The 16,105-nt window shown below is 35.1% G+C and overlaps 2 protein-coding genes across 2 annotated transcripts; both read left to right on the forward strand.

The window, feature by feature from the left end:
* Window positions 1–2,927: 2,927 nt before the first annotated feature.
* On the forward strand, window positions 2,928–5,781 carry LOC109193373. The gene is made up of 2 exons (XM_019344227.1): window positions 2,928–3,350; window positions 5,305–5,781. The coding sequence occupies exons 1-2, from the start codon at window positions 2,928–2,930 to the stop codon at window positions 5,779–5,781; spliced, it is 900 nt and encodes a 299-aa protein (XP_019199772.1).
* Window positions 5,782–7,081: 1,300 nt separating this feature from the next.
* LOC109193374 (translation initiation factor IF-2-like) lies at window positions 7,082–8,064 on the forward strand. The gene is made up of 2 exons (XM_019344228.1): window positions 7,082–7,888; window positions 8,053–8,064. Exons 1-2 carry the CDS (start codon window positions 7,082–7,084, stop codon window positions 8,062–8,064), a joined length of 819 nt encoding a protein of 272 aa, XP_019199773.1.
* Window positions 8,065–16,105: the final 8,041 nt, after the last annotated feature.

Consider the following 16,105-nt stretch of genomic DNA (forward strand, 5'->3'; position numbering starts at 1 on the left):
ACAGGTAACCTGTAAATTACTTATTAATATTGTCTTTAATTTTCTCAAATGTAAAGAGAAGACCGGAGGGTTTCTTCACCAGACGGGGGAGCAAGTGAAGAGCATGGCCAAATGGGCAACTGATGCAGTGAAGCATGCGTTTGGAATGGTTGAGATTGAGCAGGGAAGAGGATCCTTTACGGTAATATGGAATAATAAGAAGAGGATAGATGCACCTTTGTTTTAAAGATCAACATTGCCAAAGTCTATTTTGAGGGTGAAAATGTTTTTTTTTTCCCTTTCTTTGGAGCTTATCTTACCCTTACTCTGCACTTACCCTTACTCTGCAAGTTTCATTGGCTGAAATCTTCATCGAGGAGGCTGCATGACCTTCTTCCAATTCTGGAGCTTACCCTTTAAAATTGAAAAAGACAGCGATGCCATCCTCCGGGAAGAAGAGGTGGTGGTGGACGGCAAAAAACATTAAATATAAATGAAGATTATTTTTAAAATTTGTTATTATTATTAATTAGTTAATTAAAATAAAAATTTAATATAATATATCATTTTTTAAAAAATATGTGTAATCAACCTCCAAATAAGCTTAAAAAATCAAATTAAATAAATAATTTAGAAGTTACCTGAAGGTAACCTAAAGTAACCTACAAAATAGAGTAATTACATTTTTTTGTAAGTTTAAGGTTTTAATTGGAGGTTTTTGAAGTTGAAGGGTTTAATTGCATATTTGAGTATAGTTTGAGGGCTTATTTGACCCTTATCCCATAAATTAATTAAGAGAAATAAATTTTTTGTTTTTTTTTTATGTTTTAATTAATTAAATTATTAATTGCATCTCGTAAATCACATTTGACCAAAGTGGTGCAAATAACAATATGATTTTTTTTGTAAGTTTAAGGTTTTAATTGGAGGTTTTTGAAGTTGAAGGGTTTAATTGCACATTTGAGTATAGTTTGAGGGCTTATTTGACCCTTATCCCATAAATTAATTAAGAGAAATAAATTTTTTGTTTGTTTGTTTTTTTTTATGTTTTAATTAATTAAATTATTAATTGCATCTCGTAAATCACATTTGACCAAAGTGGTGCAAATAGCAATATGAACACCACCATGGCTATTTACACCACCTACAAGATTGTTGAATTTTTTGTTTTTATAACTACTACTTTCTCAAGTCTCAACCTACTTAAGCACAAAAAAATCAATACCACCTCCACTGAGACTCAAACCCACAACTTGCCTTATGAGAGTCCAACATTGGTGCCATTACAGCACCCAACTTGTTATAGTTCAGTTGTGTTTTTTGAGGTCTTTTCTATGTATTTAAGGTGCTTGTCTATGCAGTTTTCAAAATAGAAAAATAAACACCGATTTTATCTTCTTTACTCCTGTACACATTTACGTATAAATATATATCTTGTTTCATGGTATCAAGAGCCCAGGTTTGACTTCGTCACTCAGTAAAAATGAATGGCAGTAGTATTTCTATTGATAAACTTGCTAGTGATAACTATAGTTATTGGAGGCAATGCATGGAAGCTTATCTACAAGGGTAGGATTTGTAGGAGCTTGTCTCTGATGAGGAGGTAATTCCAGATACGCCACAGAATGCCGAGTTACGATGGAAGTGGAAGATTAAGTATGGCAAAGCTTTGTTTGCTTTGCGGACGTCTGTCGGTAAGTATTACATTGAGCATGTTCGTGGTAAAGGGTCTCCTAAAGAAGTGTGGGACACATTTGAGAAGTTGTTCGCCCGTAAGAACACGATGAGGCTCCAATATTTTGTAGAACGAACTTGCTGGGATGGTCCAAGGTAATCTTTCGATTCCAGATTATTTTGTGAAAGTCAAATCTTTGTGTTCTAAAATTTCAGAATTGGATGAAGATGAGCCAATTAGTGACGCTGGTTTGCGGCGTTGTCTTATTCGTGGACTGCGTAAGGAGTTCATGTCATTTATCTCTTCGATACAAGGTTGGGCGACACAACCTTCTATCGTTGAGCTTGAGAATCTCCTTGCCAACCAGGAAGCTTTGGTGGCTCAGATGATTGGTGATAGTAAGCAGTCATTCCCTCAAGTGGAAAATGTTCTTTATACAAAAGACAAAACGAATGGCAATTCTTCTTCAAAACAACCTTCTAGCGATAACAAGCAGGCTAAAACAAAAGGGCAATCCAAAGGCACCAACATAAGTTGCTATAGGTGTGGAAAATAGGGCATCCTAAAGCGTAATTGTCGCGTGAGAGTGGTGTGCAGTCGGTGTGGGAAATCAGGTCATATTCAGCAAAATCCCTCATCCATGATCCGATTCTGCCTCAAGAGTTGCGCGAGGATGCGCTCGTTGGTGGACCTCTCGTCTCGATCCTCCGGGTTTCCCCTTTCTTGCGTTGGTTCTGGTTGGCTTAGCTCACTCTCCTCTTCTTGTTCCTCCTGCTCCTCGCTTTCTTGCATTGCCCGCTTCATTTTCTTGTTTGAGATACCCAATTGATCCACTAGCACTCGTTGCTCTTCTGGGGGCTTCATGCAAACCTCCTCGAGGGTGATGTACTGTCCCTCTCTGACATGGTAGATGTCGTTGCGGCGGAGGTTTTGAGCATTGAAAACAATCCCACTCATGGGTCTTGCTTCAGTCCGGCTTATGTCCACCCCTTTCTTTTCCATGATCTAACTCAGGATCATCCCGTAGGGTAAACTGAGCCGATTGCTAGTCTTACAGAACTCCATGTACTTCAACATAAGAGCGGGTAAATTGAATTTGACCTTATGTTTAAGAAAGTAGGCAAAGGTTCATTCCAAGCTCCCCACATCTTTTAGCTTCTACTATCTGGAACCAAACCACTCTCTTAGCTTCTACTATCTGCCAGAGTGCCTCAATATTTTACAGGAATGGAGAGATGTTGTTTCCATCTCTGCCGGACAGTCTTCAAGTATTATGGCTTCTAAACCATGGACTAAACCGCCATCATGTCTGCTTAAAGTGAATGTTAATGCAGCTACGGATCAGATTAACATAAAGATTGGCCTGGGCTTTGTGCTTCGTGACTCCCTGGGTGCTTTTGTTGTAGCCAGAATTCTCCCTGTATTCAACCTCTACAATCCCAATGAAGCCGAAGCTATTGGTGTTCGGGAAGCGCTAAAGTGGTTAAAGGCTCTCCAGTATGATAACATCCATGTGGAAATGGATTGCCTACATGTTGCCAAGAACATACATCATCAACACTTAATCTCTTCCTTCGATCTCATACTTCATGATATTAGGGAATTAGCTAAATCTTTTACTAATGTTAGCTTTTTGTTTGCTAAACGGTCCTTGAATAGGGTAGCCCACTTACTTGCTCGAGAAGCCCCTATCCAAGTCTGACTATTTGTACAGTTTTCATGTCCCTTTTCCCGTACCAATTTCGGATCTTAATTAATATATTTCTTCATTTTCTTCTCAATAAATATTTAAAAAACCAGTAGAAAATAATCATTGTAAGAAGAAAAAAAAAAATTAGATCGTGTCACAAACTCTTGTTTAATGTGTATTAACTAGTGGGCATCAACATTTAATGCACTTGTACTATGTAGCCGTTGGAGCCAAAAGTATTATGACTTTTGTCCTAGTTCTCTGACAAGATGGTACAAGTCTTTTAATGCTTCTTGTCTTTTGTGAAGATCATTCCTAGGACACTTTTTGTCCGAATGATTTACCCATCTGAGTCATAGACAACATTCTCATTGCTTCACTTAAATGAAGGTTGTCTTTTACAAGTTTGTCTTTGACTTGTTCACTCGGAGATGTTGGTCGAAAGATTGACTTTATCTTTCGTTCTTTCTCTTTGACAAGAGATCATTTTTGTCAAAAGAGGTCTATTCGAGACTTGCTCAATCCATCTTTCGCCTGGAAGCAGTTTTCGATCATCTTGTCGTCTTCATGTCTTTATGTAGACCTATTATTCTAGCCTCAAGAGAGATTCGTATACTTCATGCTGTGAACCAATCGTTGAGTTACAATAACTCTCGTTTGTCACAAGAGACCTATCCATGAAAAGAAAAATAGGGGTCTACAATCCTGAACAGTTTGGTATCATCAAAATCTAATTACACTTGTTCCTAACATTTTCTTAATCCTTATTATTAAAAGTAACATTGTTTTCCTAATATTTTTTTAAACAAATCAATCTGTTTTGCTATACAGGATATATACATACATATATGCAAATATTCCTAAAGAGGATGTGCAGCGTGCTGTTTTGGTTGAAGGGAATGTGTATTCAATAAAAAACTTCAAAGTAGTAATAAATACTATATACATACAAGAATAATAACTATTATCTATTTAAATATAAAGTAGTCGTACTATATTAGCTATTTAATTTGTAGGAATTACATAATTTTTTTTAATACAACCTACGAAATAAACAATCAATTACAAAATTATTTATTAAACAAACATTTTAATGTATAAATTGTGAGATCTAAATATGATCTATCTATACAGAGAATAATCTACGAGAAACTTAACTCGTAGTAGCGGAAGCGGAAGCACTGTGGATCTCCAGCCATGGTTGATATCCTGTTGTGTTGCCTCTTGAACGGTAGATCTGCAGAATAGGTTTAGCCGTTTTGTCTCAACGGTAGATCTGCAGAATAGGGTTAGCCGTTTTGTCTCATACTTGCTCAAAACCCTAGATGGTGTATTGGTATTTTCTGAGCAGTATGAGTATCATATAATATTCATGTATCTTGTATCCCATCAATACAAGCTTTATATAGGCACATTGGTGGAATACGGACTTAAACCTATAGGTCCAACCCAACCAATTACTTAATGGGTCTAGTTCACTTGCACCACATAAGTAAGACCCATAATATATAATATATATATTATACGGGAAAGTCTTAAATAAATTAGTTTTATGTTTATTGTTGTAATAAAAAAAATTTAATTATCTTATTTTTAAAAATGAGATTAATCTATTTTTATACTTACAATTTTATTGAAAAAGAAAACTTAAATATTTATGATTGACAACAATTAAATTATTCAGTCTAATACAGGTTTGAGAGGAAAAAAAAAATTAAAAAAAAATTGCCCTTTAGCGAGAAGCTGCTGGAGCTTGGTGGATGGCTTGGACAATTTTTCGGGTAACTCCTTTCTTGAATGGTTGGAACTTGGAATTCTATTTTGCTATAAAGACTGATACAGAGCTATGCACTATTATTGCTACATGCTGGAAAATTTGGGAGGCCCGTAATGAAAATATATGGAACCAAACCATTCTCTTAGCTTCTACTATCTGCCAGAGTGCCTCAATATTTTACAGGAATGGAGAGATGTTGTTTCCACCTCTGCCAGACAGTCTTCAGGTAGTATGGCTTCTAAACCATGGACTAAACTGCCATCATGTCTGCTTAAAGTGAATGTTGATGCAGCTACGGATCAGATTAACGGAAAGAAATGCCTGGGCTTTGTGCTTCGTGACTCCCTGGGTGCTTTTGTTGTAGCCAGAATTCTCCCCGTATTCAACCTCTACAAGCCCAATGAAGCCGAAGCTATTGGTGTCCGGGAAGCGCTAAAGTGGTTAAAGGCTCTCCAGTATGATAACATCCATGTGGAAATTGATTGCCTACAAGTTGCCAAGAACATTCATCATCAACACTTAATCTCTTCCTTCGATCTCATCCTTCATGATATTAGGGAATTAGCTAAATCTTTTACTAATGTTAGCTTTTTGTTTGCTAAACAGTCCTTGAATAGGGTAGCCCAATTACTTGCTCGGAAAGCCCCTATCCAAGTCTGACTATTCATACAGTTTTCATGTCCATTTTCCTTTTTTTTTTTTTTTCAGATATACCGATTTCGGACCTTAATTAATATATTTTTTCGTTTTCTTCTCAATAAATATAAATAAAATCAGTAGAAAATATTCCTTGTAAGACAAAAAAAAATTTAGACCATGTCACAAACTCTTGTTTAAATATAAAAATGTATTTTTTTTTATAGTCTACACAACACTGTGTGGCCCATGGTCCACATAATAATTTTCCCTCATAAGTATTATAAGTATTATATTTTGATTTAAAATATTACATTTTTATCATAAGTATTACGCTTTTCTTTATAAGTAACAATCAATTTTTTTTAAACAATATTGACTCTATAGTAACAATCAATTTATAATGATTAATATTATGATTTTTCTCAAAATATCATACTTTCTCTCAAAAATAAAAACTTATTTTAACAAAAAAGTCTTTTTATAATTTTACTTGAAAGACTTTACAGATCCTTGAATCTCACTCTTGGCTCTCTTTCTCCTTCTATAGCTTGGGTTCTCTTGCACGCTCATCTATCATTGCCGCTTCACTCTTCACCAGAGCTAACCATGTACAAATATGTATTCATCTTTTTTTTTTTTCCTCTCCTTTCATTCTTATTCTCAAATCTAGATTTCTTTAAAACTATGCTTTTATTAGGTTTTCTATTTTTTGTTTTTGTTTTAATTTCAATTTTCGTAGGTTTAGAAAAAATGACTTATTTTTCTAAATTTTTTTTGCAATAAGGGTCAAATAAGTTATCGAACTACACACGAAAATGTAATTAGACAATTGAACTCAAAAATATACAATTTGGTCCCTAAATAACACAAAATGATACAATTAAAATCAAAATAACCCATTTTACTTGTTAATGTGCTGGAGGTTATAATATTAAAATAATAATATTTTATATATTATTATATTGTGATGATTATATTGGTAAGAAATGAATCTCCCAATCCCTTTAGGATTGTGAAATATTATTTTGAATATAAAATCCCTTTAGGAATTTCTGAACGCATCATATCGCTTCTACGTACATATAAAATCTCCCAATCCCTTTAGGATTGTGAAACATCATTTTTAATACAAAATCATTTCGCAAGGCATCCCTCCGTCGTCGCAGCTTCTACGTACATATATATATATATATATATATATATATATATATATATATATTCGCATTAGCCGTTTCGATCTCCAGATCTGAATTCCCTCTGGTTTGCTCTCTCCGCATCTATTTCGCCTTTTCCGATCGGTTTGGCTGATTCTCCAGCTTCAATGGAGGGGTTGGAATGTTTGGAACTAAGGCACAAGTTGAAAGAAAGATTTAGAAAGAAGATGAAGAAAGAGTTGGGAAGTGGAAGTGCTTCAAGTTGCCGTTCGGATAATTTTGGTTCCTTCTTTGGACCTTCACAGCCAGTTATAGCTCAAAGAGTAATTCAAGAAATGAAGTCCTTATTGGAAAACCCTGATTTGGCAGCTAAAGTTATGAGGAAAAATAATATTATAGCTAGTGGTAAGGTTCATGTGAGACCAAAGTCCAGTACTAGTAACCATGCACCAAAAGCAAAAGTAGTTTCCAATGGGGGGGTTAAAACGAAAATCCAGATGCTAAAATACACAAGGGATTATTCGTTTTTGTTATCTGATGATGTTCCTGCTCCTTCAAAACCATCTTTGCCTCAAAAAGGTAATTCTGATTCACGGTCAGCACCAAAAAACCAGTCTTCAACAGTGCCTAACTTGCCTAGACAAAACCCTTCAAAACTGCAACCTTCCATTTCAAAACAGAAAAAGATGATGCCTAGCAAGCCAAAAATGATTCAGAAACCAGATGCAAATGTTCCGAAAGTTTCTTTGCCTCAAAAAGGTTCTACTCCCAATTCTTTGGCACCTTTGGATGTAAAGAGACCCATGCCTAACTTGTCTAGACAAAACCCTTCAATACTGCAACCTTCCATTTCAAAACAGAAAAAGATGATGCCTAGCAAGCCAAAAATGATTCAGAAACCAGCTGCTATGCCATCCTCAAGACCTGCTGTGGCAATGCAGAAACATTCAGTAGTGCCCTCCTCTAAACCTCAGGTTGTAATGCAGAAACAACGAGTGGTTCCATCTTCTAGACCCCCCCAGCCGCCTGTGAAAAATCCAGCACAACGCCCGGCAAAGAGGAGATTGGATAAAGAAGAAGATGGAGCAGCAGCAGCTATTAGTATGATTAGACAGATGTTTGGGTATAATCCCAATAGGTACCGCGATGATGATGATGATGATGATAGTCGTGGTATGGAGGCTGGTTTTGATGACATACTCAAGGAGGAAAGACGGAGTGCCAAGATTGCGAGGAAGGAGGATGAAGAAGAGCTACGTAAGATACAAGAAGAGGAACAAATGAGAAGACAGGCAAAGAAGCGCAAGATTATGACCAGTAATAATGAATAATATTAGTTTTCGTTCACCTTGATGTTTGCTGCTATGGTATGTATCAACAATATAACACAATTTTTGAATCTATATTTACAATTTTAATTTTAAACTCTATATTCACAATTTTTGTTAGGAATATAGCGGAATAATGGGAAAGCGAAGAATCGAAAATTGAGAATTATAGAAGTGGAATAATAGGGGAAAATGTATAAAGGAAGAAAATTGTATAAAATGATAAAATAATAATTAACAATGAAAGATATTAAATATATATATATATATATATATATATATATATATATATATATATATATATATATATATATATATAAAAGCTCTCAAAAGAGAATTAGAGGAATATATATATTAAAGCATGCGTGAGAAAGGAAGAAAGAATTCTATTTTGATCATGCATTAATTACAAAGCTACGTCACTATTTATACAACACAAAGGAGAGTTATGCGGCAATGGTAAGAAGGAGAGCAGAAGGCGGATGGACAGCATGCATGTGATGCGAAGGTTGAAGAAGAAGTCTTCATGCATTAATTAGAGCCACATAATTTGAACCATATTCTAACAATCTCCACCTTGCATCAAATTCACGGTGAAAATTAACAATTGAAACATCCGACTAAACTCAAACACTGTTTGAACTTAGTAATAGGTAGAGGCTTGGTGAGCATATCTGCTAGATTCTCCAATGTATGAATCTTCTGAATGGTTATATCTCCTGCAGTTATAACATCTCGAACCGCCTGTGAAAAATCCAGCACAACGCCCGGCAAAGAGGAGATTGGATAAAGAAGAAGAAGAAGAAGATGATGGAGCAGCAGCTATTAGTATGATTAGACAGATGTATGGGTATAATCCCAATAGGTACCGCGATGATGATGATGATGATGATGATAGTCGTGCTATGGAGGCTGGTTTTGATGACATACTCAAGGAGGAAAGACGGAGTGCCAAGATTGCGAGGAAGGAGGATGAAGAAGAGCTACGTAAGATACAAGAAGAGGAACAAATGAGAAGACAGACAAAGAAGCGCAAGATGACCTGAATATAGCAAAAGATGAAATTAAAGAAGATATGTGTTCTATCTTGAGGGTAATGGCCTGGGTTACGTTGTTGGTTGATGCGGGTGGGTTGTGGGGGGCCTCCAACATGGCATACCTTATTTTTTTTAGTCAGTAGGGGAAATTAAAATTTAATTTTATTTGATGGTCACAATTGAATTGGAATAATAGCAGCGTCCCTAACTTGCTACTGGGAAAAAAAATTCCATTAGAAAAGTGAAATGTCATTTTTAGAATCCATAACTTTGTCTAACATATATATATTTTTTTGAAAGTTACTGGCTCTATTACATTGTAGTATCAATGTATCTGTTCATATACTTTCTCAACCTACTGAAACACAAAGAATCAAACATTGTAGTGTCAATGTATCTGTTCATATACTTTCTCAACCTACTGAAACACACAAAGAACCAATAACACCTCCACTGAGACTTAACTCATAATCTTCCAAATGGAAGTCCAACCCAGGTACCATTAGACCACATAGTCCTGGTCTAACATATATTTTAAACCCATATAAATTTAAATTTTAACAGAATTAGGAGGGAAAATTTCACCCAATAATTCCGACTTTACACATCACCGATATGTTATATCGTGGACCAGGGTCTGCAGACCACAGTGCACTGTGGACCCTGGTCCAATACGACATCGTTTCGGTTAAGTTAGTGGAGAGTTGAAGAGACAGACACCGTTCTTCCCGTCCAATTCCGTTACAGTGTTTCATTTTAACACTTGTGTTTATGTGTATTATTTTAAGAGTTTATTTATACAATGTTAAAGTTTATGTGTATTATGTATTATGTTAGATTAGGTGCATTACGTTAGGAGTTTATGTGTATTATACTATACAATTTTGTACGTACGAAATAGAGAATTTTTTTTTTTTTTTTTTTTTTTTTTTTTTTGAAGTTAACAACAGAAACGGGAAACAAAATTTTCAAAAATAAAAATTGTTAATGAATAGGAACAAAACGGCGTCGTTTTGGACCAGGGAGCACAATGCATTGTACACCCTAGTCCATGATATAATTTGCCTGAGGGTAATGGGTTGTTGGTTGATGTGAGTTGTGGGGGGCTCCAACCGGGCATACCTTATTTTTTTAAGTCAGTAGGGTAAATTAAAATTTAATTTTATTTGATGATGACAATTGAAATGGAATAATAGTAGCATCCCTAACTTGCTATTTGGAAAAAAAAATTCTTTAGAATATAACTTCGTCTAAAATACATTTTTAACCTATATAAACTTAAATTTTAACAGAATTAGAGGTGGAAATTTCATGTAGATATATACTTGCTACAAATGTTGTAGGTGTTTAAGGGCTTTAAGAAGAGAGAAGGAAGAATGAACAAGAGAGTAGAAGAAAAGAATATATAATTTCAACTTTACACATCACCAATATGGTACTTTTACAAATATACCATTACAATTGTTTAAAAATTAATTCTTATAACGCTGGATGTTTTTTCAACACAATTAATAACAAAAATCTCATTTAGCAACGGTTTGCAGCGATGCGGGATGGGTTGGATGTTTCCTAGCCAACTAAGAGGGCAGGTTGTGAACTAGCCACTACTAGCTTGTTTTAAGAATAGTACCTACATTACTATAGTACATATAAAAATTTTGGCCACCTCCGTTGTAGATTGCTAATTGCCATTTCCATTTAAAGAAATCATATATTTGTGAGGTCGAATTCCAAAACACACCTCCCAAATGCACAAAAAACCCTCCATCCTTGTAACATAAGTTAGAAATATTATGCAAGTGAGAGTTTTTTTGTGAGTCATACGTGAAAAAAAATAACAAAAAAAGAAGCAATGTTAATATGAATTTCGCACACCAGCTGCACGTATATTACTTGTACCCGGCCTGCTAGGCATGTTTAAAGGTTTTTTGCATTTCTTTTTGTGGTATTTTATTTATTTTTAAAATTTAATTTTGACATTTTACTTTACTTTAAATTTAAATTAAAAGAATTATAGATTTGTAAGTCGGAATTCAAACACCCACCTTCCAAATCCAACAAATAGCATCATCTGCTTTCTCCTATATTACTATAACTCATCAAAACTCATCACGCCATTGTTGATAGACAATTGCTTTTCACCTCTTTCCTCTATTGTTGTTTAGGATTTAACCTAGATGGCTCATAGATTTGAGAGGCCGAAAGTAAAAAAATTCACCTCCCTAATCTACCTATAATATGACGAATTAACGCACCTTAAGCACAAAAACCACGGACCTTAAAAAGGAAAACCATGCACCTTAAATTTGACCTAGATGTAAAAATTAAAGGCCAAAATATCACCGCATTTTTTAAATCTGTGTTCATTTGAGACTGTTGATTTTAATTAGATCAGGTTGAGATTAAATCTCATCTTTTACCTGAGACCTATTACCGCATTAGATCAAGGACTTCCTAAAACCAAATTCCTACCCTTCATTGCAAAGCGACAGTGCTGAAAAATCTAAACAGGATGTAGACATCTCTCAACCTTCCCTTGAGCTTACCCTCCGCCTTTACTCTCCTAGACCTTAACTCACCCATGGTTTTTGTTACCCGTTGTTAAAAAAAAATTTATGAATATATACATAAAAAAAATAAAAACAAAATATATTATTTATATGAATATTATGATATATATATATATATATATATATATATATATATATATATATATATATATATATATATATATATATATATATATATATATATATATATAAAGTTTATAAGTTAGGGATTGAGCTGAATTATAATTGAGCTAAATTTATAAATTCTAAGAATATTGATAAAATTATTATCTAATGGGTTAAGAGATTTATTGACATAAAACTTGCATGTGGGCTAAAGTTTTAATTCTATTAAATCTAATTTAAAAAAAAACCCTTATGATAATATTTTAATCTAAATTACTAAATAGCCAGAAAAATCTAGTGTACATCATAAATTTAAACTTAATGATAGAATTGGAAATTATTTACAAATAACTATAAAGTAAGTAAATTGATTTGTTTCTATCATCCCCTACTAAACTATATTATGATACATAATTGCCTGTGGACTAAATTATGACTGTAGTCCAGTATTTCATCCTAATTAATTATACAAATATAACGAAATTGACTGTGGGCTAAATTTCATCATATTACATACAATTAATGACAACTTAGATCTCTAAAACTTTATGTGATCGAGATAAACTGTTTAATATATATTTTTAACTGAATAAGGATGTTGTGGCTACTCCTAGACCAATTCAAATCAAAATTATAAGATCATTAGACAATTATCAAATCCTTGCCTAACCTTTATGTCATTGAAACTTAAAAATCTTAGGTAGCTAAATATGTGGTGGCTATTCCTTAATTAACCAAGATTGAAAATTTAAGAGACTTTAGTAAATTAAAGATCCTATGACTATTCTTTAATGAACCAAAATCAATCACATTGGCAATAAATATTTAAAACTTTGACAAACTAATTATACCAAATTGTGGTGGGAAAATCTAAATATACTCCCAAGAAAGGGGGTTAGAGACAAAGTCTCAATGAAAACCAACTTCTTAGGTAGAGTATCAATTTAAAGGGGATTAGTGGCATAAGATGTTCTTAAGTCATGGTCATAAAACTAGTATGACTCCCCGATTCATATACTATAAGGTATAAACCTAAAAAACAATAAGGTATAATCCAAAAACTATATAGTTAACCTATAGAAGAAAGCTTAAAATAGTGGACTAAATTAACGGACTAGAGCAACTACAACAACTAAAGTTTATGAATAAGTCCAACTTAATAAGGAATTAATATAATACCATTCTAAAATCATACATTGCTAAAGTCATAATAAAAATGGCATAATTTAAAAAACATAATATTATGCGGTGAACTAGTATCCATAAAATTAAACATTAAAATCATATATGTTCCAAACAAATTGCATAACTTAAAACTATTTTAATATGAGCTTTGAAAGTATAAAATTTAATATTCAAACACATAATATGAGCTCAAACCAAAAGGATCCAACATTGAATAATGAAATAATAAATCAATATTCTGAAAGATTTGTTAGGAACATTTCTGTAATTAGATTTTGACAATACCAAGCTTAGAAACTTAGACACCCCCTCAGCATCCAGTTCATGCCAAGCTTCTCAATTGGAGGAAGAAGAAAAATCTTTTTATCATATTTCCTCTACGTGAAGAGTAGATAGAGGCGGAGTAGACTAAGTGTTGTTGAAAAAACTAAATCTCAAGATTGTCTCCAGCTCTGTGTCAAGAAGCAATCTTGGAGTGGTTTAGCAATAAAGGAAATAGTGGAAACCTTCACATGTTGTGAAGAATAGTGGAGTAGGCTTAATTAATAGTCGAACAACTATAAAAATATCTCTCTCTCTCTCTCTCTCTCTCTCTCTCTCTCTCTCTCTCTCTCTCTCTCTCTCTCTCTCTCTCTCTCTCTCTCTCTCTCTCTGTGTCTACTTTGAGCACTACATACATTCACTTTATTATCTCTGCATCCTAAACATTTTCTAAAAGCAACGATTCATGTAAAGATAGTTCTAAACGGAAGTCAAACCTTTTTTCGATGTGCATAAACTCATAACGAGTCGTTAAGCTATTGGACTTAACAATTCGTGAAAATTTTCAAAACCCAACGAATCTATTCACCCCTCCCCCTCTAGATTCGTTCTCCAAACCCTTTGGGATCAACAAGTGGCATCAGAGCGGTTTCCTTGACCGATAAACGCTTTGCAAATCACAAAAAAATAAATTGCATGCAAATCAAATCAATAAAATAAGCAGTGTATAAGGTATGTCTTTGATGAACACTACCTTGTGAATGGTAGGTTGCATCTTGAGTTGTGTTGTCACTTGTTATTGTGATTTGTTGTCTAGTTGAGGTTGATGATCCTCGTTCTTGTTGAGAGTGATTGATGAGTCTTTGATGTTGATCTTCTTCTGGCTTTGAAATGACTATATACTGTATTCCTCAGTCTCTAACGCTTTTGATTATATCTATATATACTATGCTATTTAACGCGTATTGATGGGTTACCAGCATTATTCGCTGACCGGGTGTTATCCCTATGTTTTACAAGTTTTGAGTAGATGCCAAGCGCTCTAGATGTGGACTCTAGATAGTGTAGCTCCTGTGCTTAGACGTTTATCTTTTGTTGGCCTGTGTGCCTAGACTAGTTGCCTGTGTGCTTAGACTTATGTTGCTTTGATGAATTGTGATAGGTTTAGCCTGTCCCCGCACCCATAGTTTTATGGGTGTGGCATAACACCTTTCCCGGTTTTAATAGCTTCCGCTTTTGATTGCCTTAATGATTAGTTGTTTATCGTTTGAATTTAAGTTTTAAAATGTTGGTAAAATCGGGGGTGTTACAGTTGCTCAGTTGGCAACGCAAAATGCTTTATCTGGGAGGCCGATTGACACTCATCCGTCACTTCCTCTAGATGGTACCGTTATACACTGCTTCTTCGCTCCTTTTACCCAAACGGATTGAAAAAGCTCTAGAGTCTAGATTTTCCAAATTCTTATGGGGTGTGGTAGATGGCAAGCCAAAAAGACATTGGGCCTCGTGGAGGAAGATGTGCTATCCTGGCCTATTGAAGTGGGTGGACTCGGGTTTTGGTCAATTGAGTACATTCAACAGACTATTTCTGCCAAGCTCTACTTTAACTTGCTACAAGGAGGTCCGCTGTGGAGCGAATACATGCGAGCCAACTACCTTGACACTACCCGTGCAGCTGGTTCAATTATGTGGAGAAGAATGCAGCGGCTCAGAGACTTCGTGGATGAGAATACAGTGGAAAATTCAGAGGGGGTACTGATTTTGTCTCCTTCATCGCTTGGTGACTTTACCTTCTCATCGGCGTATGATGCTCTACGGCTAAGGGCGGGTGAGAGTTTGTCCTACCTTTGTATTTGGGGCAGTGAAATTCCTTCGCGAATCTCGCTGTTCATGTGGAGGCTGCTTCGCCGGCTTCTACCTTTTCCAGATATTATTCAGAATTTTGGGGTGGTGAGTCTGCCCTTTATTTACCCTTCATGTTGTTGCGCGTCGGCGGATCTAGAACATTGTCTGTCCCGTTGCGTTACGGCTCAGCAAGTCTGGAGCTATTTCGGTGGTATTTTTGGTTTGTCTAGCGCTGCTACAAGCTCAATCAGGGCACCATGCCACTCATGGTGGCTTCTAGCACTAGTACAAAATTGAACATAGAAGATTGACCATAGGCCATCATTGTTGAAAAAATGGTTGCCTAATCTTAGCCCAAAAATTTGCGGTGGCAATTTTGTAAATAAGTAATCAATAATCCACCACCATTATAACTGTAATGGTTGCCTATTGTATTTTTTTTGTATTTTGAAAAAAATTAATTTTTAATAGACAACCATTTCTAATAAAAATGGTTGCTTTAAAATAGAAATTGTTTTATAATAGGCGACCATTTCTAATAGAAATGGTTGCCTAATATTAACCCTAGATCAGAACAAGACATCGCGTCTATCTAAAATAATCCTCAATCCACCGCCGCTTCTCTTCTCTCTAAGCCCTCTCTCTCTCTAAATCCCTCCCTTCTCTCTGGGACGCGACGGAGATGGAGAGAGCTCTATTGCTCTAGGGTAACTTGATGACGGAAAACGCTTCGACGCGACGGTTTCATTGCGACGGAGGTCGTCAACCGCTCTCCAAAAGCTCTGCTGCGGCCTGGGGATAACGGCAACGACGTTCCACCTTCAGATCTCTCTCAAAGGCTCAAAGGTAATGATATATTT

Source organism: Ipomoea nil, unplaced genomic scaffold (genome assembly GCF_001879475.1).
Source record: "Ipomoea nil cultivar Tokyo-kokei standard unplaced genomic scaffold, Asagao_1.1 scaffold1869, whole genome shotgun sequence".
Lineage (NCBI taxonomy): Eukaryota > Viridiplantae > Streptophyta > Magnoliopsida > Solanales > Convolvulaceae > Ipomoea > Ipomoea nil.